Raw genomic sequence first — 24,063 nt, 5'->3', positions numbered from 1 at the left:
CATTACTTCCGGGCAGAAAATCAACAATTTCCTCCTGCTAGCACTAACAGCTTTTAGATATAGATAGATAGATACACACACACACACACACACACACTTATGTGAATTTACTTACCATTTTCTCCCTTGTACCTGTCCTGCCCCTCAAGGTATTTGGGATACAAAACCAAGCTATCTCTTTGAGTTTCTGCTGTGAACTTGTAACATGCTGAAAATTTTTCTTTTAAAGTCAGTTTAATTTGAATTGGTTTTCCTTCGTAGTTTTTAAAATTCAAACTAAAAACAGCACACATCCTTCAGCACACTTTATTCTACAGGTGATTAAAAAAAAAAAAGAAACAAAACCAAGACAACAACAAAACCCCACACCAAACCGTGTGACCTGTAGTTTCAGTTGCACCAAGGCAAAATTTCTGTGGCATATATAATGAAAAGGCAGATATATAGATCACATTTCTTACCATGTCCCCAGGTTTGACAGAAACTGCCACCACTGTTCCAGGCATGGGAGATCTCAAAATGCTGGAGGTGTCCTCTGCTGCTTTCTCTGGCATGTACTTGCTCAGCTCCGCAGCAGCCTTCGTCAGTATTTGCAATTTGTACTAAAGAATAGGAAGAGGACTGGTTTAGAAAACTGTACCTTGGAGAATTCCAGTCAATAACCTGCATTATTTTATGGCATGTTTTTATGTAATGTATCTGTTAACTGCTCTTCACAGGAGTGTCTAAAAAACACTGTTTGAAATCTTTATTCAGAGTTTCATTTTCAGGATGTAGAAAGAAAAATATGCAACCCCAGTCTGCAGCAAAGTGCACATAAAACCAAAGAATCAAGTACAGTAAAGAGATGTCAGACTCATTTTAAAATTGGGGGTAGAGAGGGAAGATTCAAATTTAAAAACAAAAATGCCCTTATGCTTGCTGCACATTATCTTTGGTGGATAAGGAATATCAAGGGATTCTTTTCCAGTGCAGTGATGAACTGGAAAATGACCTTTTGGGAAAGTCTGCCAGACTGTCAATGACATGACTGATCTTAAACATTATGTTTACCTTTAAAATATTTACCATGTATTTAATGTTTTAAGTTAGTAATTTGCTTGGACTTTGCAATTAAACCCTATTCATTCAATTTCAATTCTGATTTTTCATGCATAAGCAGAACAATCAAACGTCATTGTGTTGAATACACTTTATCTGCTATAAAACCCATTCAGCAGCCATTACCTATCTGAGAAAGTCTTGTTTTCTCTAGTATGTTTTATAGCGATTAAAATCAGAGGGGAACATGATGACCCTCAGGTGAGAGCATCCCTTTAAACGAAACCTTTCGGAAGGCATACAAATATTGCCTAAAGTGATTTTGGCCCCGGAGCTTTTAGTCTTTAAAACCTTAAAACCATTACTTGGCGAGCTCCCTGCCCTCAGACAGACAGACGGACGGACGGCACCCGGGAGGGAGCGCACGGAGCCGGTAGATGGCAGCAGGTCTCTGCGCGACACTCGCGCCGCGCCAGGGCACCCCGAGCGAAGGCCAGCACCGCGCTTCGTCGATAATTTAAACAAAGGTTTTAATAATAAGCATCCGACGGACGGCATTTACAATTCAAATGCGTATTTTGCTGATGTAAAGTTCAACACCTTGCTTGGAACAGTATGTTTTCCTCCAAAACAATTAGGTATTGTTTTATTAACAATAAAATGTCTTTACTTTTCATTTTTACACGGACAGAAAAAATCTGATATCCTTCTGGTGAAGGTAAAGGGGGACTCTACCTTCTGCTTCTGTAGGAAGCAGAACGAGGTATTTAGATATACGAGCAAAAGATGATTAAGATGCAGTGACACCTTTAAAACGCAGCTTTCAAAGCCGAATTAAAACACGTAACAGAGGATTATCGTCCTCCATAAATGGCGTGTGGACACACAACATTTTGTGAGATGAACAGTGCAATCATTCACTCAGAACTACTCGCTTCTAACCGGAAACAGAGGCAAACAGTTACATGAACCCATCCCGCCACCACAGCCCAGTCAGTGTAGTAAAACGCCACAGCCATGCTCCCTGGAGCCGTAAGTGGCGCCCCAAAATTTGAGGACCGTTCCCAGCCATGTGCCTCAGTGGCACGGGGAAACCAGCACCATTTTGTATGCAGAAAGCAGCGTTAACCCCAAGCCTCCTGCAGGCATCATCACGGCAGCTGAGGCCGTGGCACTCAGGGTTGCCACCCCAAAGCACAGGCAGCCCTCTCCCGGCTCAAGGCACCACGCTCGGGGCGCTGTGCGGATCACAGCTCCTTTCCCAGGTGCACGTGTGCGAGCACACACGGACACACGCTCCCTGTGCAGGGACAGGGCGGGCGATGCCCATAGGAGAAATGGTGACATAAGCTGCAAGTAGAATTGCAGCAGCGTGACAAGTCAAATAATAACATCTTATGCATGTTTCTTTACTCTGGAGTGTCTGTTTTGCAATCAAGACATACAAGTGTCTGCCAGTTTCTGAAGGATATGATCCTTAAGTGAAATTACTGTGCAAATAAAAGCTTTTTACTCCTATTAAAATTCATCTGAGTCATAAGTGGCAAGGAAAAAAAGCTTGCAGAGTGTATTCTGCTGTCAATCTAATAAACATTCTGTGTAGAGCAACTATTTATCAAAGATAAATTGTACTTAAAAGTCCTTCATTAAATCTATGGGGGGGAATATAATTACAACAAATTGCACAGTTTCAGTATCCATGGTTGGTGTCTTCTTTGTACTCAGAGTTTGAAATTTATTTTTTTTTTTAAATATAAAAGGGAGAATGCAGAAATAAGTTATATTTGTGGACTGTATTGTTGTCTCTCCCAAGTGGCTATTTTGATATGATTTCAAAGGATTAGGTTTAGATGCCATTTAGTTTTTTTAAGCTACATTAACACTCCTGAGCTGCCCAATTTCAAAATTTAAACTTGAAGCCAGACCTTCTGCATTCGTCTAGGTTACAGTATTTCACAGGGGTTGAAATACAGAATTCCCTATGCACTTCACAACATTCAGCAGTGGGGGAAAAACACATTCCTCAGTATGCTGCACTTTAAAGCTCAGTTCTCCACACCAAGCTAAAATATCCCTACCAAACATTGTTTTTACTATCTTTGTAATTTTCATATCTTTTAGATTCCTTTCTCTGCAGGACTCCTGCTTTGCTTGGAGTGAGATGTAAGAGTCAGTACTCTCAAAGCTTTAAAACGCAGGTCTTTGTTATTGATGAGCTGTTCCTTTTCCTTTTGTATTTGTTTATTGTTCTTTAGTCTGTTTGGGGGATAAGCAAGTTACTGTAATCAAAAAGTAAAAAATAACAACAGTAAACTTCTGGGGAAAGGCCTTTTTTGGTACAGTTGGTTCACAAATGACCTTCCAGAATATAAAAATACATAGTGCAAAGAAAGGTTCCTTCTCTAAGATTATCTTTGATGTATTTCTGCTGCTGGCTGGACCCCACTAAATACCTGCATAAAAATCCCTTTGTGATGCTGCTCCTTATCCCTGGAGAGGAGTTGTGGAGTGGGATGCAGGGTGCTGTTCACCCAACCCTGCCTGCAGCCCGGTGAGAGCCACAGGACTCTCTGGAAGACCACGTCAAACAATGCCCACCAGTGCTGCCACAACAAAGACAATTAAGAAATATTTTCACATATTTTCATTGCATGACGAACGCTGCTGCTATGCCTTTGATTTAGCGAGAACAATGCTGAACATAGGAAGCAGAAGTTTTGATACACTGCTAACCAAGTGCGGATGAGGTTCTGATTTTCTTCCTTTATGCTCAGGAGGAGGAGGAGATGGGAGAAAGAAGGGGGCGTAAATTGGGGAAGGTTGTTAAGTTTGGGTTATAAATAGAGACCAGGAGGTTTCCACTGGCCTAAACCAGAAGAAACATTCGCTGGAGTCATAAATAGATTGCAGGTGGACTCTGAGAGCAGGGAAATCTGCTAGCCATCACATCTGTGCTGATGAGTACTTGTCACCAGCCACTGCTCCACTCCGCAGGGTTTCAAAGCCCAATTCTGCCAGCCAAAGTAAAGTCAATAAAGCAGTACCAAAAGGAGCCATACAGCTTTTGATGGCACAAAACAGGTGTTTCTTTTCCACCAGACCACTGGAGTTCACAGTCAGTTGACAAAAATTTTAGTAGGGAAAAGTGATGTTACTTAATAGTTTTCTAAGGGTAACAGCATCCTGTCCTACCTCTCCCACTAAATTGGATGCTTATGTAAAATGCAAAACTACCTCTTACAACCAAATCTCCATGACAAAAAAAAAAGAACACAAAAAGGTGCAGTAATAGCAATACAGGGTAGGGGAGAAGAAACCAAATACAGTGAAAATTATACCTTGGGTTTTGTGGATTGTTTTTTGTCAGTACATTCCTTACTGATCCCCCAAGTCAGTAGACAAGTAGACTGCTACAAAAAAGATGGCCAGGGCATATTTTGCCCCATCTGTGCTTAAAAACAAGTTCTGTAGTTTGCACATATATGGTTCCCTTACCATATACATCGGAATATTGCAGATCTTCACTAAAATGTTCACAATTGCACTGTTACACCTCACATTAGTTTATTAAATATGATCTTCCCTGTACACTTGAAACTCATGTCCCCAGGAGCTGTAAATGTTCAAACTCCATTGGAGATTTTATAGAGTAATCACTACCCATATGTTACTTACGTTAGTGTTTGGACTGCTGACCAGATGTGGATTTTCAGCATGCTTTACCTAACTGTTCAACCATGTTTTTTTCAAATGTCTGTCATTCCTGTGGTCAGAAGGGTGAAAATCTTACGTAGCTCAGATTTCAGTAGAGAAACTGTCTGCTCTGTGTCTTCATTATTTTCACTAGCCTCACAGTCTCGGGTTTGGAACCAGTGAAATGTATTAACTGCGGTCACATAATTTCCCTTCAGCATTCCTAATCCACGTCCTGCCTCAAATGACTTCACTGTTGTCACCTGTGGTTTGACGTCATCAATTCACTCGAGTACATTATTCTGTATTCAGTGGAAGCAATACCGAGCCATGCTCCAGTTCCAGACACAACAAGCACGCTGCCTTTTTTATTAACCATTATACACGTCAACACCATGACCATACCCTTGCTTAGACTTCCACCACAGCATCTAAGCAGGAAAACCATTTATTCCATATTACTCGACGACGTCAGACACCACCTTCTTTCAGAGTCAAGGACTCCTCACTGAACAAGGAGATAAAGGACATTTTGCAAATCACTTTTTTTCCCCGAGCTCTGAGTTCCAGAGCTAACTTGCTTCCAGAGCGGTGGTGAGGATTGGCATTAACACCTGCACAAAATAACAGCACTGATGGAAGAGCAAACACTCAAACTGCTACAGAGACAGCTAATAAAAAAAAAAAAACAACCAAAAGTCACAAAAATCATGACCCTCTAGCAGCAGCAAAAGGGAAAGAAAACCGAGAGGAGCCTCACCACCACGTAGTACACACTCCAGCAGCAGAAACTTAATTAGACTTGTAATAATTCAGCCGCACTTCCCACTTTCCATTCCTTGTGTGATACACAATTAACACTCTAGAGAAACCTACCAAGGGTTAAAGCCATGCAAAAAGCAGCTTCCCTCCGCTTCAGACGGAGGCCGAGGCGGGCAGAGCCGGGAGCGGACACACGGGGAGCGGACAGACGGACAGCCGGCGATGTCCTCCCGGTCGGGCGGCGCGGGGAGCCGGCAGCGGCCGCAGCTGCCGCCGCCGGAGCAGCGCGGTCGCACAATGCTTTGACAACTCCATCAGCGCAGTCTCAAGGTAGCTGTCAATCAGGATGCATCATTTAATACAACAGCACACTAAGGATTTTCTCCTACAACCCACATGACAGCGTATCTACAGCTCTATTTATATCAGCGCCCGGTTGTGTTTACAATGCTGTTGTAATTAGAAAAGATGCAACAGGCAGCGATATTATTCAGATTCCCATTTTGCCGTGCTGCCGCGTAAAGTGCGATCTTGCTTCACAGAGTCATGCTAAATGACAAAAGCGCTATTTTCTCCAGTCTCTGTGCTCAGACAGCACTTCATTTGCGGCTATCTATAATTAGATTAATGGTGTAGTGCCGTACAAAGCAGGCCCACTTCACATCAGATAGCATATGAATTAGGACAAACACTTATTTCAATTCCAGGCAGAGAAAGCAGTGACTGGGGTATTTAGCATACCCTTTATGGTGGAATGAGATGTTAATTGTGTACCATTACCTCTAAACTGCTTGCTTGTTGTATAAATCACTGTGCTAATTGATGCAGAGATAGAAACGTAGCCACAGGCAAGAAAGCAACGGAATGAGAGCTGAAGATGGTGGATAAAGGATTATCGGGCAAAACCATATGGAGATGAGGTTCCTTTGAAACCTGCCCACAAGCAGTACTACTATGAACTACAGGGGGAAAAGTGCTGCACGGGTGCCTAAGGAAAAGAAAAAAATTTTTTTATAATATAGTTTACATCATCGTCTCAGAACAGACTCTTAGAAGCGAATCCAAGCCAAGCAGAAAACTGAAGAATAAATGTGTGTAACGAACTCCAACACGTGCTTCCAAAAGACAAGTAGCAGGCTGAGCCTGGCCTGGGAACAGGCACCACACTGCCAGAATTTGGGGAGCCTGAGTTAACAAGTAACACTTGCAAACTATGCAAAGCAGGTGTTCCCCTGGCCCAACCAAGGACTAGAAATGCAGGCTCTGCAAATGTCTGTGCAAAAATAATAAATTTTAAAAAACAGAAAAACCAACCAAGACATTCAAGCGGCTACTGACAAGCTAAATGTCCTAATAAGGATAAGGAGGAAGAAAGGAAGCAGCTGTTGGAAAAATTATTCATATTCTGGCCCGTGCATATGCAGACAAGAAAATTCACATAAAGTCCCCTCGGTGTACTGCACAAACAAGAGGAGAATCTCTCAGAAGTAACAAGTAGCTGTGTGAGCACCAGGACTATCAAGGCCTGCTTTTTCTCAGACGGGGTGTGTGGTTGTTTGCCATGTAAAACACCATTACAGCCCTCCCTGGGGGTACTCCCAGCTGCACTCCCCAGTCTGCATTCTCTCATCTTAAAACACTCGAGTTTAACCAAAGCCTCTGACCACACTCCCCACCACGCACAGTTACAGCTTCCTCCTCCACCTGGACACATTTTATTCAAGAAACAGGTTGGACCATAATGATTTTTGGATTCTTCCCTCGCTGATATGCTTGGCTGAAGTCCATCAGCTGAGTCAAAGGTACTGCAAAGCCAGAGAACAAACACACATGGAGTCTTCAGCACGCCTGCCACAGCCTTAATTTCCTAAAAATAGCATTAAAAAAGGAAGATGAGCTACAATACCACCTTGAACACCACATTCAAGGACATTGGTGATGTGCTCACCTTTGAGCCACTGCTTATTCCCTCACAGACACTGCAAATCTGTTTGGCATCATTTCCATTCTGCAAAAGAGTGGTGCAGTCAACACCAGCGCACTCTAAACCTAAACCCCCTTGCCCCTCTGCCTCCCAAATTACTGCATGAACTTTTTTTTTAAGTTTCTTGTTCAGAAAACTTGGTTGAACTTGTACACAGCTAAGACTCAGCTTCATACTTTGATCACTACAAAAATGCTAGCAACTAAAATACTACACAAATGTCCTGTTCTAAGAAAATGTATTTCCTTCTCTTGCAACAGGATACCTGAGAGCAAGTGCTGACTTCCAGCCACAAGCTCTAAGATCTCAGTACAGTGAAATAAACTTCCAAAAAGTACAAGATATCTTTCCCTTGAGTGTTCAATCCCCTCTACTCCAGTGTTTGATATTGCCTTAGCTTGAAAGAGCAAAGAGAATGCATTATGTCTGCTAGACACTTCACTCTCCTAAGGTTCATTAAAAAGAGTGAGATGCTAGATTTTCCAACCTTGTTTTTAATTTTCTTTTGGAACTACTTGTTTTTTCTACTCATGGCACCTAATTATTACTTGGGGCAAGAGGGGTTAAAGTGTTAATTATTACATGGGGTAGGAGTGTTGCAGCAGTGTCTGTTGATCTCAGATCCCAAAGAAATACACATCACAGATATATACGTAGATGTGTATCCATGTATATAAAGGGAGGGCTTAGGGGTGGACAGTTACCCATTACAAACAAGCAGGACTAATGTACAAATTACTGCTTGCAAAAATCAAGTGAACAGCAGAGGAGAATAATGTACTGGTTGATGAAGTGCTTCAGTTACTCTGAGAGGAACCTTTAGATTATTTCCAACACAATAAACCAAACAGGAGTAAGCGGAGTGATGGTAAAGTTATTTTGAAATGACAACAGAGTTCCACAGTTTTAGATATTGGTCACCAGATATTAGTCTGAGGATATCCTCCTTTATCACTAAAGCTTATAGCTAGTGTTTCCTTAAAGTTGTATTTAGACAGCCAAAGGGACCTAAGAAATAGAAACAAATGGTAGTAGAAAAATGCCCCTGTGTTGACTACTTTGAAATAACACCTCCCAAGTGTGCAGCTGGTTGACGCAAATGGAAATGCATTGAGGAAAAGAGCTGTGAAGCTGTGTAACAGTCCTGTTCCTAATCATTAATCACTTTTTTTTAGGCCATTTAAACTAGCCCATTAGAGCCTGCAGCAAAATGCCAACACTCCCATCACTTGCATGTCAGCAGTGCTGGTGTTAACAGGAGAAAATATATGGTTTCTATGACTGTGCCCCAGTTCTACAGCATTTGCTACTTTTAATTGAAAGAGGCAGTTAAACACAAGGTAAATCATTCAGTTAGCTAAGCTGTTTAATAACACATAATTGATAATGTCAATGTGCTACAGTGACATAATGCATCACTTTCATCACCCTTATGCTTCAAATACAGTCAACTTATACTTCAAACATTTACTTTAAATCTGCTATTTAATGACAAAGCCGGGGAGAACTGCCTGAGTACCACGTGTGGAACATGGGTAAAACACACAACACTGCCTCAACTCGTCTGCAGGCTGGTTAGAAATGAGTTTCTGCCAAAGCACTTGCAACTTTGTGAAAATGGCTTGGTTACATTATTAGTGACTTGCTTTTTGTCTCAAAACACTAGAAATTCCTACTGTAATAATTTCTATTTCTCTGATAAAATCAGTAGAAAAAGAGTATGAAAATATCTGCACAAGAAAAAGCAACTAATTGTTTTCTGAAATGTGTCCCACTCCTGCAGGCTTTTGCCTAACTTTTCACACATAACCAGGCCAACAGCAGCCATCAGGACGTCTTTTTAGTATAAGGAAGATCACATGCTTAAGTGCTTACAAAATCATACCCCCTAAACATGGAATATGATCTAGAGCAGGAAAAAAATATATCTAGTAGCTATGTACAGAGAGTGTGGTTAAACATGACTAACCCTATTATATGATACTGAGGTTTTTAACATGTAATAATTTAAAAATAAATTTTATTTCTACAAGTGTTTAAATGGGCAAGAACATTTGACCTGTTTATTTTATATAACAATAAAAATGTAACCACTGACAAGAACCACACAATTGGTTCTGCATTGTGTAGCAGAGAACACCCAGATAACTGCAAAATGGGAAAATGGGATGGGGTTTTGGTTTCATTTTTTTAAAAAACGCACCCCCTAAAAAAACCCAACAAACAAAGCATAAATCCCACAAAGAAAAAAAAAAAAAAAAAAAAAAAAAAAAAAAAAAAAAAACAAACCACAAGCAAACCACTAAGTGACCACTGTTACAGGATGCATGCAGGAATAGGTGAGGGGCAGACCCAGTGGTAGCAGGCAAGATTAAGTGTGCTGATAGTCTGAACCTCCATGTAACCATACCTGTTACAGTTACCTGCATGGAACTATAATATTTGCTTGCTGTGAGATTTCAGCTGTACCACATGGCTAGAAAGCTCAGTACTGTGAAAATAAAAACATGCTGCCTCATAAGTAGCCACTTGCCCTGCTCCTGTTTTTCCCCATGGAAAGCAGCTGTAAAGGTAATATCATCACCTATTACTACATCTTGAAATATTTCAGAGAGAAGTTTGGTTCAGCTGTCCTGGAGTTCACTGTCTGAGGAGTTACACAGATGTTCCCAACTAATAAAGGTTGCCATGAGCTGCACTGGCCACAGGTGACTAAGAACTCAGTTGTCTGTCTTGACACAGTAACTTGTCGGAGTAAGGGAATTCACAACATTACAAAGCCAGTCCATTGATAATAAATGGCTCAAGGCTCACAAAAGCAACCTGTAGAGTTTGGTTTGACTAGAAACCAGGGTAATTATTTATAAAAAGGGAAAAGCCAAAGATGTGCAAAACTGAAGTACCAATTACACAGCAAACCAAAACCTGTAGGACATTGACTACTTTTCACCCTGATTCCTTTTGGTTACCTACAAATTTGTAAGCTATTCAGTAAGTTTAGTATGGAAGTACTTTTTGAAAAGTACTGTCTGATTTGGGACATAACATATCCTCACTAGGAAAAAAAACCCCAACCTATTGAGTAAAATTCATTTACAGAAAGGTCAAGCAAATGCTGCTTCATTTGTAGGCACCAATGTTTTTCCCGCTCTGGGTGGCCAGGATATAATAAATGTTTGACTCCTCCAGGATATAATAAATGTTTGACTCCTCTTCCCTTCAAGCTCAGCGCTAGTTTTGGCACTCACTAAAATGGAGGGAAAAGCAGAGCAGAGAGAGGTCTTTCATTCACTGTGAGGATACCTAAAACCACAGAGAACATTTAGATAGACCTTAATTCCCACTGACTGCAAAATGGTTTTAGTCTGTGCATTGCATAGGGAGAAAACTGCAGAGCAAACTGCATTCTTTCACAGCTTACTAAGTTTTCTAATGGTTGGGCAAGCACTGGTTAGAGCTTGGTCTGTTAATTTGCCTTGGAACATTTCCAAATACTACTTGGTAAGCCGCAGCATTTTCTGTCTTGTTTTGTACAGCAGGTAGCAAAATGACATCTACAACTGGAGAAAAATATGTGTAGGAGGCCAAGGCCTTTTTACAGACATTTGAATCAGTATATTTTAATCCTCTCTGGATTGAAATATGGATTTAGGAAAGTTTAAATATGAAGCCCCTTGAACCTGGGCAAGTCCAGATAAGTTTGTAAGGCTGTTGCAAACTTGAAATTCCAAGCAGGAGTCTAGATGGTCATAAGGGGAAGCTGTGAGAAAGGAGTACATGTGTGAGAACTCAAGTCATCCAAGATGGTGGAGTTTTACATAAATGGTGTGATAATCTCTTCCATATGTCTTCCTGACAGACACTCTCTTCTCACACCATAGCAATTACACAGCCTGACTACTGATTTAGGGGGATTAGTACCATTACTGGCCAGGTTAGAGATAGAGAGGCTTTAAATCCTGGATGTGATCTTGTTCTGGATTTGTTTTTGTCAGTAGTCCCACTAATTTCACTCAGTTCATGGTATCACCAAGATACTTTGGTTAGAACTTTGAATTCAGTAAGAACAAAGTGAATTACTACACTGCACATAAATAAGAACATATCTGCCTGGAAAAAATTGTTTGAAAAATTAATCCCTCATTCTTACAGTCTTCTTCAGGAGGGGGCTGCTGAAAAAACACTTAATTGTGCTCTACTTTTTCATTGCACCATTTAAAAAAATTACATTTTTATTTCAGATGCAATAAAAGAGTGAAAGTAAGACTATGAGAATCCACACAAAATCTATACATTTTACTATAGGCAATAAAATGGGGTTTAGTTATGGTTTTTAAACTATACTGGACACTAAATCATCAAGAAAGTCTCAGCTATAGCACAGCACTGGTGTGATACCTTTCTCCTACCATGAAATTTCCAATGATCGTTTTGTGGCCTTAGGAAGGATACATATATTAGCAATAGATGCACATTCTCTAACCTTTGTCATTTAGAAATACGTGTTATTGCATCCATGATTAATGGCAGAACTATTCATGCAGGACTTAAAATGCTCTTTTATGTCATAGATTAGTGCTCTTGCAATTCAAACCTTCCATGACAACATTTGCTACTATCTAAGGGCTAGGATCAAAAAGACTTGCATACCTAAAGAAGGACACTTAAACAAAATTGAAGCACCTGAATCCAACCTGGCAATACAAATCCCTGATCATGTGTCACTTAGCAGTGAAGGTATTTGTATTCTATCTTCCTTCCTGGTTCAAAATACACATTTGGAGCTTTGCTGCTGTACCTCCTCAGTACCACATAATACACACACTTCCTTCTTCAAGTCTAAATATGCCACAAAAGTCAGGAGAACAGGGTTCAGCTCTGCTCTAGGGGCTACTTCTACCTTCTAGCAGCCTTCCACTACATAAACGGGTCTACAAAAGAGCTGGAAAGGGACTTTTTACGAGGGCTTCTAGTGACATGAGAAAGGGTGATTGATGGCTTTAATCAGAGAGTAAATTTAAATAAGACATTAGGAAGAAATTCTTTACTGTGAGGTTGGTGGGACACTGGAACAGGCTGCTCAGAAAGGCTGCAGATGCCCCATCCCTGGCAGTGTTCAAGGCCAGGTTAGACAGGACATTGAGTAATGTTGTCTAGTGGAAAGTGTCCCTGCCCACAGCAGGAGGGTTGGAATGAGATGCTGTTTAAGGTTCCTTCCAACCCAAACTATTATATGATTCTATGATTAAACAACTTATGACTGAGCTGTCTTAGCCCAAACCCTTAAAACTCCTGTAAGGAGTCCTGTGAATCATTTACCAGTGAGCAGCAACATTGTCCAGTGGGCTTGGGACTGGAGATGAAGTGATGAATGATACTGTATGCAATGCCCTGACATGAAGAACTTCCCACTGAGGGTGGCAGAGCACTGGGACAGGCTGCCCAGGGGGTGTGGGGTCTCCCTCTCTGGAGACATTGCAAACCCCTCGGACACGTTCCTGTGTCACCTGCTACGTGTGACCCTGACTTGTCAGGGGGGTTGGATCAAATGATCTCCAGAGGTCCCATCCAACCCTAAGGATTCAGTGATCCTGTGAAATAGCTTGACAGGGCAGTACAAGGCAATCACCCAAACTACCATCAGACTAGAGCACCTCAGTTAATAAGTCATAGCTGCTCCCACCAGAGTTATTATTGTGTGAGCTTTGGCCATTACTTTGTAATTGATTTAACCTCTGTCCTCACAGCAATATTATGAAATTCTTGGTTAAAGTGATTTAGTGTTTAATTTTTTAATTAAACTGAGTCTTTGTGAAGCATTCACAGAGTGTACTGATCTCCATATTTCATCTCTGTTACTGACACAATTCTTTACACAACAATTAAGGGATCATGTGAAATGCTCCGACTATCCTGCTAATGGAAACAGTGCAGAAAGAAAGCCAGGAATATTTCTTGAAATGCAAATCAAACTCAAAGATAACGGACTTTGAATAAATATTTTATCAGTTCTCCACTTCAGTGAACAATCTTTTTTTTAAGACCATGGGAAATATATTTGCAATTGCCATTACAGGATTTCTTTTAGAGATTAATTTTCATAGAATCACAGAATGGTTTGGTTTAAAAGGGACCTCAAAGATCATCTAGTTTCAGACCCCTGCCATGGACAGAGATTCCTCCCGCCAGACCAGGGTGCCCAGATTTTACACATTCTATCCTATCTTATTATGTATCTAAACTATGTTTATTCCTCATACCAGCATTTTTCTGAGTGTAATCCAACAGAATGATTGCTCAGACAACCTACAATAGATCTGGAGTATTACACTTGGAGCTACCACTGGTTTAGATCCAAAAGCTGTTTTCCAAGGTCACCAGGCTAATATCTCTGCTTGTTTAAAAGGTGAAATACAGCTTGCAGTGCACTTATTTCAATCACTAGAAAACTTTGTTGTGTTTTTTTAACTGCTGTTCTTTGCTTCAAAATAAAAAAAAAAAATCACCACAAAAGCACTATTCACAAGACATTTGAACTCCTTCTTAAGTCAGTAAATTTCTCTGCTCTGGGAGAAGACTAGGAATGATCCACTAACCACAAGGTAAAAACCAGTCAACTGGAAAGAATTTTAGTGGCAATAATATAGGTAGGGTAACACATTCATAGTTAGGTATCTATTTTCAACATACCAGTTCATCACACTTGGCATAAATAGCAACAGGAGTGAGTCTGCGTATCAATAATTATATCAACCTAGTCTGGGAACAGGAAAAGGAACTCAGAACAACAAAGAATGCTGCTGAGAAAGGCAAATTCCTGAGTATTGCTGCGTAGAGTAATGTGAGGATGAAGAGGAAAGGGTTTTAGGACTAGAAATAATTAGCACTGGTTTTATGCATCACAATACTCTCACTACTCATTATAAAGTTAGGAAGAAACACGCAGGTTATCTGGAAGTTTTAAAGCTTCCCAGTTTGTCTGTCAAATCTGCAAAGAAATAGAACTGAGGACATTTTACAGTGGGATAAGATCAAAGTTTAACAGATCACTCTACTAACATTATTCACTAATAAATTTTTTAAGTGAGACACATTGCAAAAAACTTTCTTTTCTTTAGATTTTAACTATATCCAATGTGGCTGAAATTTGGCTGACAGTGCAATACTGGTCTGGCTAATAAAGGGGTGCTTTCATCAGTAGATGAAAACTGCAATACACCAAGCAGAGTGGTGAAAAGACAGTCAAGCAGCTCAGCACTCTATACTTCAAAATGGATTAAATAATTAAAATATTTACAAATTTGACTACAAGGTGCTCAAAGAAGACCACTGCTTCTGTATAAGGCAGGCAGCTATGCATTCATGAGTGGAAAAACAGGACAAGGGAAGAACAAAACTAGTTATGTGGCTTAAAGGCTAAGGAACAGAGCTGGGAAGAGGAGGAAACTGCATTCTGCCCAGCTACCTGGTCTGACATGGGGAAATGGTTCTGAAAATGGGGATCAAAATTTGCTTTCCCTGGAGAATGTCTCAAGCCCAGGGTTTCTCCCTCTATCTCTCTCTGACACTTGGTAAGTACAACATATTGCAGGGATGGAACAAGTTTTAATTCTGTCACATGGAACTTAGCACAGAACTCAGTCTAGGCAAGAACACAGAACCCAGTCTAGGCAAGCACCCTCAGCAGCAAGGGGAGCTGCAAAAAGTGACCACCTTTTACTGCTATGAAATTTCATCAGTGTGGCCACAGCTGCTGGGCTTTGGGTTGAACTCAATTCTGCCCACCCATGCTAGGTGTTTTCCAAAGACTTCTCTCAGGAGACTTGAGCTGCACTCAAGTACTTTGTTTCAGCATTACAAGGAGGATAAGCGATTTGATATCCAGTTCTGCAGCGCAGGATTGCTGAGAAGACACAGACACCTTTAGCTAGACAGCAGTGAAACCTATTTTAGGTGTCCTGAGAACACTCAGAAGGTTACTGTATCCTAAAATTCCTGGATCACTTTCTTGGACTCAGACACATTTCTACAAATTTCACTCATGATGAAATTGTATCCACCAATTACAGTCACATGGCTCACATCCTCTGCCTCCTTTTCATATACAGACAACTTTTTTTATTCCTCCAGCTCTTACTACTATTTCCAAACATGGAATTCTAGATACCTGTTCAACCAGCTACAGCTTGGTTGCACGTTTTTTGTTACCAAATACCTGAAATGAGACAAGGCAGAACTCTCAGCGTCTCCTGCTCTCCTCATATGGTATGTGATAATCAGTAACTTATTGGCTCATATATGAAGACTTCAAGATCACAGTGCAGATTATGAAGACAGTGTTTGAGGTACATGATCAGTGACTAAGTCTCAGTTGTATGGTCACCGGTAATCCAAAAAAGGGTTCTGTGTTTCACAGTTTCAGTGCTTCAGCTGCTGCTGTTGAACAGTTTTCTGTAAGACAGTTCATGGTCATTATAAGGCAATAGATGCAAGAGCAATCCAAAGCCATCTTCATGGTTGACTCATGTTTGTGGTAGTTGAGCTTATTGTCCTTCCTTGCTATTCATTCATGGAGCCAATGGCTTCAAAGATGACCAATCAACACAACTCCCTTCTCCCCTTTCTGATTATTTGCTAATTTTGGAAGATAAGGACTTTTGACTGCCAAGTCCACAGTCACAATGATATTTGAAGCTTCAAAGTCTGCTGACCTACAGCGTGACCAAGGGCCTGGCTTACTGCAGTCAGTTAAGACTGTAGTTCCACTTCAGGAGTGTCAGAGGACTTGGTACCAGTTGGGATTCTACCTTAAGATCGATTACAGGCATTGGATTCCTCTTTTCCCTTTAATACAAAACAAAATTAAAATGTCTCTGCTGCAGTTATGGAGGGGAAATCTTGCTAAAACTTGCAGCTGTAACTTGCCTCATGATATCATATTACATGATCTTCACTGTTTATATATTTAATGGAGCATAATTTAATGACTTCATAGAATCAAATTAATTTCTCCTATGCTGTATTCATTTTAAAATAGAATCAATATTATTTACCCTACCTGACAATAATGCCCCGTGTTTCACATACAATTGATTCAATACCAGCAGGTAGTTATCAATGAATGCACTTTGCTGTGGTAAATGAACACAATCAATACCCAGAAAAGTGAGTTTTCTGGTGTGTGACTGAATTGTAACTGAAGTGAAAGCTGAGTCTTGTCTTTTTACTGCTTCTTTTAGGTTTCATAGAAGGAGAATCTGGATTTAATAGGCAGCACCAGTACAGTAACAATCTGAAAAATTACCAGGCAACACCACTGCACACTGAACATCTGACAAGGTCATGCCACATGAGGTAGCCAACAGAAAAAAAGGAAACGTCAAGAAAGAAATGTTAAAGATTCTCAGCATTTCTTGAAAAATATTTATGTTTGAGCTCTTGAGCATCATATGAGTATCATGTGAAAGACAACTATTTTGAAGGGCACATTGCAAAAATTTCAATTTGTTTTGTTCAAAACAGAGTAAGAAAGAAATGTTTAGTTCTAGGGAGGGCATCCAAAGACAGCATTTTTCAATTAGAAAAGAATGCATGAAGGTAATATCAGTTAATATAAGCTAAGATTCATTTTAAGTTGTATTATGTACATTGAAAACAATGCTAAGGTCAATGAGAGTGACAAAACAACTGTGTTAACTTCAAAATCAACTAAAAGTAGAGACTTTGGCAAAGTCATTTTGTTTACAGCTACTTAAAGTAAAATGTGAGAAAATAAGATTTTAGAAGACATTAGAGAAAAGGGTGGGATAAGCTCCCCTTTCAGCGGGAGCTGGTCTTCTGGTTGCTCTTTCTCCTTTACAGACCATATCTCTGAATTCCCACAACCCTTCAGCTTTTAATCTTTTTAAGGCAGTCCCCATTTTTCCTAGAGTAACCCAACCTAGCTTGCACCACTCTGAACTCGTGATGCAGCAGTCATTTTCCCCAGCTACCAAGGTGTCACTTTTTTCTAGCCACTTCCTCAACCTTTATACATATTGAGCAATCCTGCTTTTACTTATAGAAAATTCTAGGAAGTAGACTGAAGAAAAGCTTAGTTTCGCAGCACACTTCAGCACATGCTTTACTACTGATTTAATATTCAGATGTTCTTTGCATAAGAGCCAGGAAAACAAAACCAGAATGCTTTAGAATAACATTGGAACATTTATACATATTTATATATTTATGGTGTGAGAGAGAATAGTGATTTAAAATATAAACAATCTTTACTGCTAACATCTTTCAGAAATCAACTACAACTTCACAGGTTTTTTTATAAATATGTTCTAAGATTTAAGTTGCCTTCCTTGAAAAAAACTGTGAATTCCTGAAAATCTAGAGTACCTCCTTTCCTTAAAAAAAATTCTGCTCATATATTACATTTATCATTGTTTTGATATTTGCTTGCAAAAAATAAGCAAGCCAGTATGCGTAATCCATACTTCCTCCCTTTTACCTGTGTTTCATAAAAACATCCTTATGACAATCATAATCTCCCACAATTCTCACAAAAACAGAGCAAAAATGCTATATCTAGCTTGGAAGAACAAATACAAAACTGAACTGCAATTAACAATCTATGCTTTATATTGTTTCCCATGTAATATTAAACCACAAGCAGAAGAGAAATGTCCATAATTCACTTTCAGGTGCCCATGATGATGAACAATACTCAATATAGCATATGTAAAATGCAGAGAGCCACTGCAACTGCTGGAGTCCACAAAACTGAAGGTTTGACAAGGGGGGCAGTAAGGCAATTTAGTCTAGGAGTCTGCCTGGAATAGACTACCACCAAAGAATATTTTATCTTTGCTGGGTTTTCTTTTTGTTTCCATTCCTCCCAGCCTCATCTTCCCAACGTTTGATTTTTATATTTGAACTACCAGTTATTAATTGTCTTCATAATTTCACTAATTCATTTAACATTCATGTCAACAAAGTTACAGATGGGGGGGTAGGGAGGGGGGAGAGAAACTAATTAAGCTTCTTTATCACATGCAGAACCATATTACCTGAACACACTAAGTGCAAACATCATCTGATTCATTCATATCTACATTAAACTGTTTCCTTTTTACCTAAATTAAATCTGAAAAAACAACATTATTTATAACATAAGCGTAGAAGTCCACAGTGTGTATGTACAAATTATATTTATAAATTTACATAAGTAAATGTAAGAATCTATTTCTGTTTCAAGGTTACAAAACCTTTTATCTTACAGCTGTGAGTCTTCCCCTTGCACAGGAAAGAATGTATTGAGCAGGAGGGGTTAAGTGGAAGGGAGTTTATTATGATCAGCAACATGAAACATGGAACAAAACAAGGCTTTCTCTTGTTCTCATACATTTGAAAGGCATTCTAGAGGAAGTTTTGTTACTCAGTTAAGGTATTAGATAGTATATCACAAAGTAAAAAGAAATTCTGCTGGTAATGCTCCCAGTAAATTCTAGACTTGAAGAGAAACTTTCTGTAACATCTCAGCTTTAGGGGTGAAGTTCAAGTGCCATTGCTATTTGGGATGTTCTAAGGTATCCCATCTGCCTTCTGTATGTTGCTCTAGAAAACCACAGGGGAAAATCAGACTGTTCTTTTTTTCAGTTCTGAAAAATGCTGTCCCTTAGCCAGGAAACAGTAGCAAAGGATCACAGGACAGAAAAACAACTACACTCTACTTGAAAAGAAAGCACAGGTATATGGGTTTTTTTCATAGTGGGATAATGGGAAAAACATTCACAAAAGGCCCTTCTGTAAAAAAATAAAAATGAGGCAAGTCATACATTTGCTGGTGGATGGCAGGGAAGGAGTTTCATGTCTTCCCTCCATGGCAGCTGAGCTTGCTTAAGACAAAAGACAAATAGCTTCTTAATTTTCTACAGGCAGTTTATCTAGATGAAGCCATTTTTGGACCTGGAGATGTAGAAAGGACCCAGGACTGTGGAGGCAGCAGATAAGGGTTCATCCACACGGCACACACCAAAAACTTCAACTTAGCTTTTGAGTGAGGAAGAGCCTGCAGGAGTGGGACAGGAACTTGGCAGAATATGAGCATGTGCACAGGTGGTGAAGGAGAACAGGGCTGAAAGGGCTCCTGGTGATACAGGGCACAGTTCTTGAGCTTTTTGGCAGCCCCGCACACCACCACAGCGCACATCCTCTCCCTTCAAACTACTGTCTGAAGTGCAGAGAATTTGCCCAAGTGGCATAAATACACAAGTGAACTGATATATGATTTCTGATTCATCATTTACTCATCGATCAACATGGATTACCATAAAGGCAAGTTAAATCATTTTAATTTCCAGTTATTTTACCCGCTTTACTAATTACCATTATAGCACTGATTAGTCTGTAATAGTTATTCATTAACTGTAAGTTGAACAAGGGCTGATTTGAATAAATTACATTTACTCAACATGTTCTGAGGACTAATTATTTCACAGTCATCAGATGATGACAGACAACAATAAAGGCCCAAAAGAATCAGGGGTGAAATTCTAAAATATCCTCAGAATCACTTCTATTTTCTGTGTGTGGATTATTTCATAAAACCAACTTTCCTCCAGACAGAGTAACTAAGGATGTTACTGTAGATCATAGATTACTGGATAGAAAAACAGACTTTGAGACAGCTCAGTGTTACACCTTACATACTTGGTCTTGGAGAAAGGCTGTTTTGCCCGTCTGAAGCTCTCCTTACAGGTAATTATGGTATCTTGTTCCTGGAGAATTTGTTTGTCCTTGCACACAGAGTTCTCCTCCTTACCCCATCAATCCTTAGTGACAAAAACTTCTTCCTCACAAAAATCACACGAGGAGAGTATTTCTTGTTTCATTGGCTTGGAGTTGTCATGGTTGGAAATACAGTATATTTCATAGGGAAGACATTGAAATTTGGGCCAAAGAGCGTGTCTCTGAAACATCCCTGGGCAAGTGCCTCACCGCCATGAGTCTTTAGAATGATGATAGCAACATACTAGTACTCCCTCAAATGATTTAAAACAACTCAGAATTAAAAACAATGGAAGAAACCAGCAGCTTAGTTCATAAGCCCAGAACTCGAAAGCCTAAGATGATGATGATGATGATTATTATTATTATTAGGGAAACATCCAAGCCTTTTCCTTTAAACCTTGACTCATTTCTTTACTTGATGGAACAAAAACACAACGTGCAACATTTAGCAGAAATAAAACAATACAGAAATACTGAAATGGATACAAAACATGTAAAAAAAAAAACTTCAAATAAGAATGGGTTTTGTTGTAGCTAATCGTGACACTGAGAACAGATCAAATGACCTCCCAATATATCTTGTACTCTACGAAAGTTTAACAATGCTCCAAAAAAGTGTGTAGTGGGGGCAGATGAAAGTGATGAACCTACTTTGGATGCCTTTCTTAGCAACTTCTATTTTTACATGATCTGACCTGTTGCCTTTGCTCATCACCCAAAATAATACCAAGATCCCTCCTCCCCTGCCAAAGTCACCCCGCCAAGTTCCACAATGAGTTCCATTGATTTTCAAGACATATTGTCAACTACCTAATAATTTAACTGGTAGGCACAGCTCTTTCGGTTGAAGCTTCAGTTTCTCAAACAAAAGCTAACCACCTGAGACCACAGAGGACAGGATATGAGCTACTTATAGAAACACTGGACCAGTGAACAAGAATAGCAGGAAAGCTGCTTATTTTATTTTTTTTTCTCCAGCAAAGCCCTTTGAAGTAAACTATTTATTAAACATTATAATACTAGAAACAAAAATCTTTGAAGGCAGGTTATCCTCCTCTGCACCATGTCCCGTTGTGAATGAATTGCTTCCTTTTCCTTTTTGGATTTTTTTCACTTGTGAAACTGACACTCAAATTGTTCTCTTCAGCTACTTGGGTAAGCCTTCGCCTTTGCCGAGAGGAAAAATCCATCCATCAACAACAGGATCATTAAAAATATTTATAACTCAAACTACTTCAATATCACTGCACTGTAAGCAGCCACTCTGTTCATCAGGCAATGTTATATAAATACAATAAATAAGTTCCTTGTGCACAGAAAAACAGTATTGATTAATAAGTAATGATGCAAACAGATCATCTGAAACAGAAACAAGCTAACAGTAAGGCTTAATTTTTCACTTTTTAATTAAAAAAGTAAATTCTCCCCATTAACCCTGTTACTGATGAATACATGTGTTTTTCTTTGTTCTTTTGATTAAAACATTCATCTCTCTCCCTCTCTGTTGTTGAAAGAACTAATTTGTCTATAGCATCACTGTAGTATCACTGGAAGTTTCAAAACCAGACACAGAGAATTGCCTTTTCAAATACTTGGGCTGCAGAGACAGAACTGTCACACACTGTGCTGTATTTGCATCTTTGAAAATCTGGCACTGATGTGCAGTGAAGAAGAGGAATGCTCTGAAACAACTGCTCAGAACTGTCTGAGCCTGAGAAATTCCCTGGCCAAAGCCTGGGAAGTAATCAGAAGTGAACTGAAACTCCCACTGGGCCACCGTGCATGCCTGCATAGAAAAGATGTCACTGGCAAGCTGTAGAAAAAATTATATTAGAAAGGGTTTTTAAGAGTACTGAGAGAAATATTTTACTTCAACTAAGAGACAGTGGAGAACTATCAATACCCTGATTCCTGAAAGATGGAAGAATTTGCAATTTCCATTGATTTGCATGCATGCAAGAGTAATCTATTACATCTGAAAATCTAATCACAAAAATACAACACACGATTCCTGACTGATTTCTTACCTAAGGAGCAGACCCAGCCTTTTCTTCATGCAAAACAAGCCCCTTTTCTTTTAATAGGCACATTTTCTCAATTTGTTCTGCCTTGTGATTTCAAATACAACTTGGACACGTATGAGCGATGACCAAGCACTAAGAATATTGAATAATCTTCTTCTCCATCTCTTAGACATCAGATGTGTCCATCTGACAATACAGTTCTATTGCATATCATATTTTTTGCATTTCACAGAATCACAGAATATTCTGAGTTGGAAGGAGCTCACAGGGATCATTAAGTGCAACCTCACACGGTGACTGAACCCACGACCTTGGTGTTATTAGCACCATGCTTTAACCAACTTCACCTTCCAGAAACACCTATAAAGAATTTTTAAAGCACATATAAGAACTTTCAGTTGGTTTTTTTAACCTCCAATGAAATGCTTTCTTGTTTATAGAAGTGGTCTAGATGCCTCCCAATTGAAGTCTGCCACCACCAATCAGCCTTAATTTATCTGTGCTGCATATAAATAATTTGTATTCCTGCCATCCTGAGCTGAAATTTGGTGGACTTATTCAATGCCACAGTCCTGACTTTTGAAGAATAAAGAATCCATTCTTTAATCATTTTTCTTACTATTGGGAGAGGTCAACTTGCCTTTAGCCATGTTACTGCCTCTACCACAAGGACATAGCAGCAAGAAGATGGAAAAATGACACACACTTGTAAAATTTGTACCCGTGGCAACCACTGAAGTACTGGAGAACTTGGAGAAGGATTCTCTTTGGTGAGAAAATCAGAGTTGGAGATTTTGCTGGAGATTTTGCTGGAGATTTTACAGACTTTCTATGGAATTGAAGTGCTCTGAATATAAACTGTTACAAATGAAGAAAGATTCCTTGGGCATTCATAATTCAATTACTTATGACTCCTTAGTCACACAGAAACTACTGAGAGAAGCAATACATGAATGGAAGGGTTTGTCTTCTTTTCCTTGACATGAGTTCGTTCAAAGAGGCTTTGAGCAGGCAAAAAAGCAATAACAAATGCAGCTAAATGATGGACCAAGGTAAAAATGTCTATACAGATCTCAGTTCATAAAAGCATGTCAGTATTTTAGGTGCTTTCAAGGATAAGGCCATGATGACTCATTCACTGTAGCACTTTCCTAAGGGCCTTAAATGTGTCAGCAACCTCTCTACCAGCTCTCAGAAGAGGTTGATAGTTTGGGGTCACTCTTCAGAATGGACAACTTCCGTGGTTCCATTCCTAAATCTTTTTAAAAGCCCTAAGTTATTTGGAGAAATTGTAGATTTGAGTGATCTCAAAACCAGCCATAACAAAACTCTGCAGTTCCCCTGAAATTGCTTCACTTCAAAATTCACCAAGACTGAATCAAAGAGAGAAGGAGGTGGTTGTAGGCTGTTGTTTCCCCAGGACTCTTCCTTTCTGAAAGTCTTTCCACTGTTTGTCTTCACACCTCCAAACGGAAACAAATCTCATTCACGAGCTCCCCCATAATATGCCTCATTTATACCAAGCATTTAAATCTGAGCCTGAATTTCAACTCACCATCTGGCAGCATAGGCACAAAGTGAATAAGGAACTTGATGGATAAGATGTAGGTATTAATAAAAGGTTTTCATTATTTCTCCAAGCTCATTTAGTAAAGTTCTACTACAAAATAACTAAATGTTGTATATACCTAGCAGATTTTAATGTTTTTTAATTTATAATGCTGAATTAATTTTTATCTTTTTTGTGTTTCCAGTTTTGTTATAAACAAAACGTTTTTT

The 24,063-nt window shown here is 39.5% G+C and overlaps 1 protein-coding gene across 4 annotated transcripts in view; it reads right to left on the bottom strand.

Annotated features, from left to right (window-relative positions):
• The window catches only part of PCCA (propionyl-CoA carboxylase subunit alpha), a 273,068-nt gene that overhangs the window by 15,557 nt on the left and 233,448 nt on the right, over nt 1–24,063 (bottom strand). For 3 of the 4 annotated variants that reach the window (XM_038134386.1, XM_038134395.1, XM_038134424.1), the window contains one exon: nt 462–602. In XM_038134386.1, coding sequence (XP_037990314.1) covers nt 462–602 — 141 coding nt within the window. Of the gene's footprint in view, nt 1–461; nt 603–5,677; nt 5,831–24,063 lie in introns of those variants that run through there. The other variant, XM_038134414.1, reaches the window with a different exon arrangement.

Source organism: Motacilla alba, chromosome 1 (genome assembly GCF_015832195.1).
Source record: "Motacilla alba alba isolate MOTALB_02 chromosome 1, Motacilla_alba_V1.0_pri, whole genome shotgun sequence".
Lineage (NCBI taxonomy): Eukaryota > Metazoa > Chordata > Aves > Passeriformes > Motacillidae > Motacilla > Motacilla alba.
Note: the sequence above shows the minus strand (reverse complement) of the source record. Positions and strands in the feature narration are given on the sequence as shown.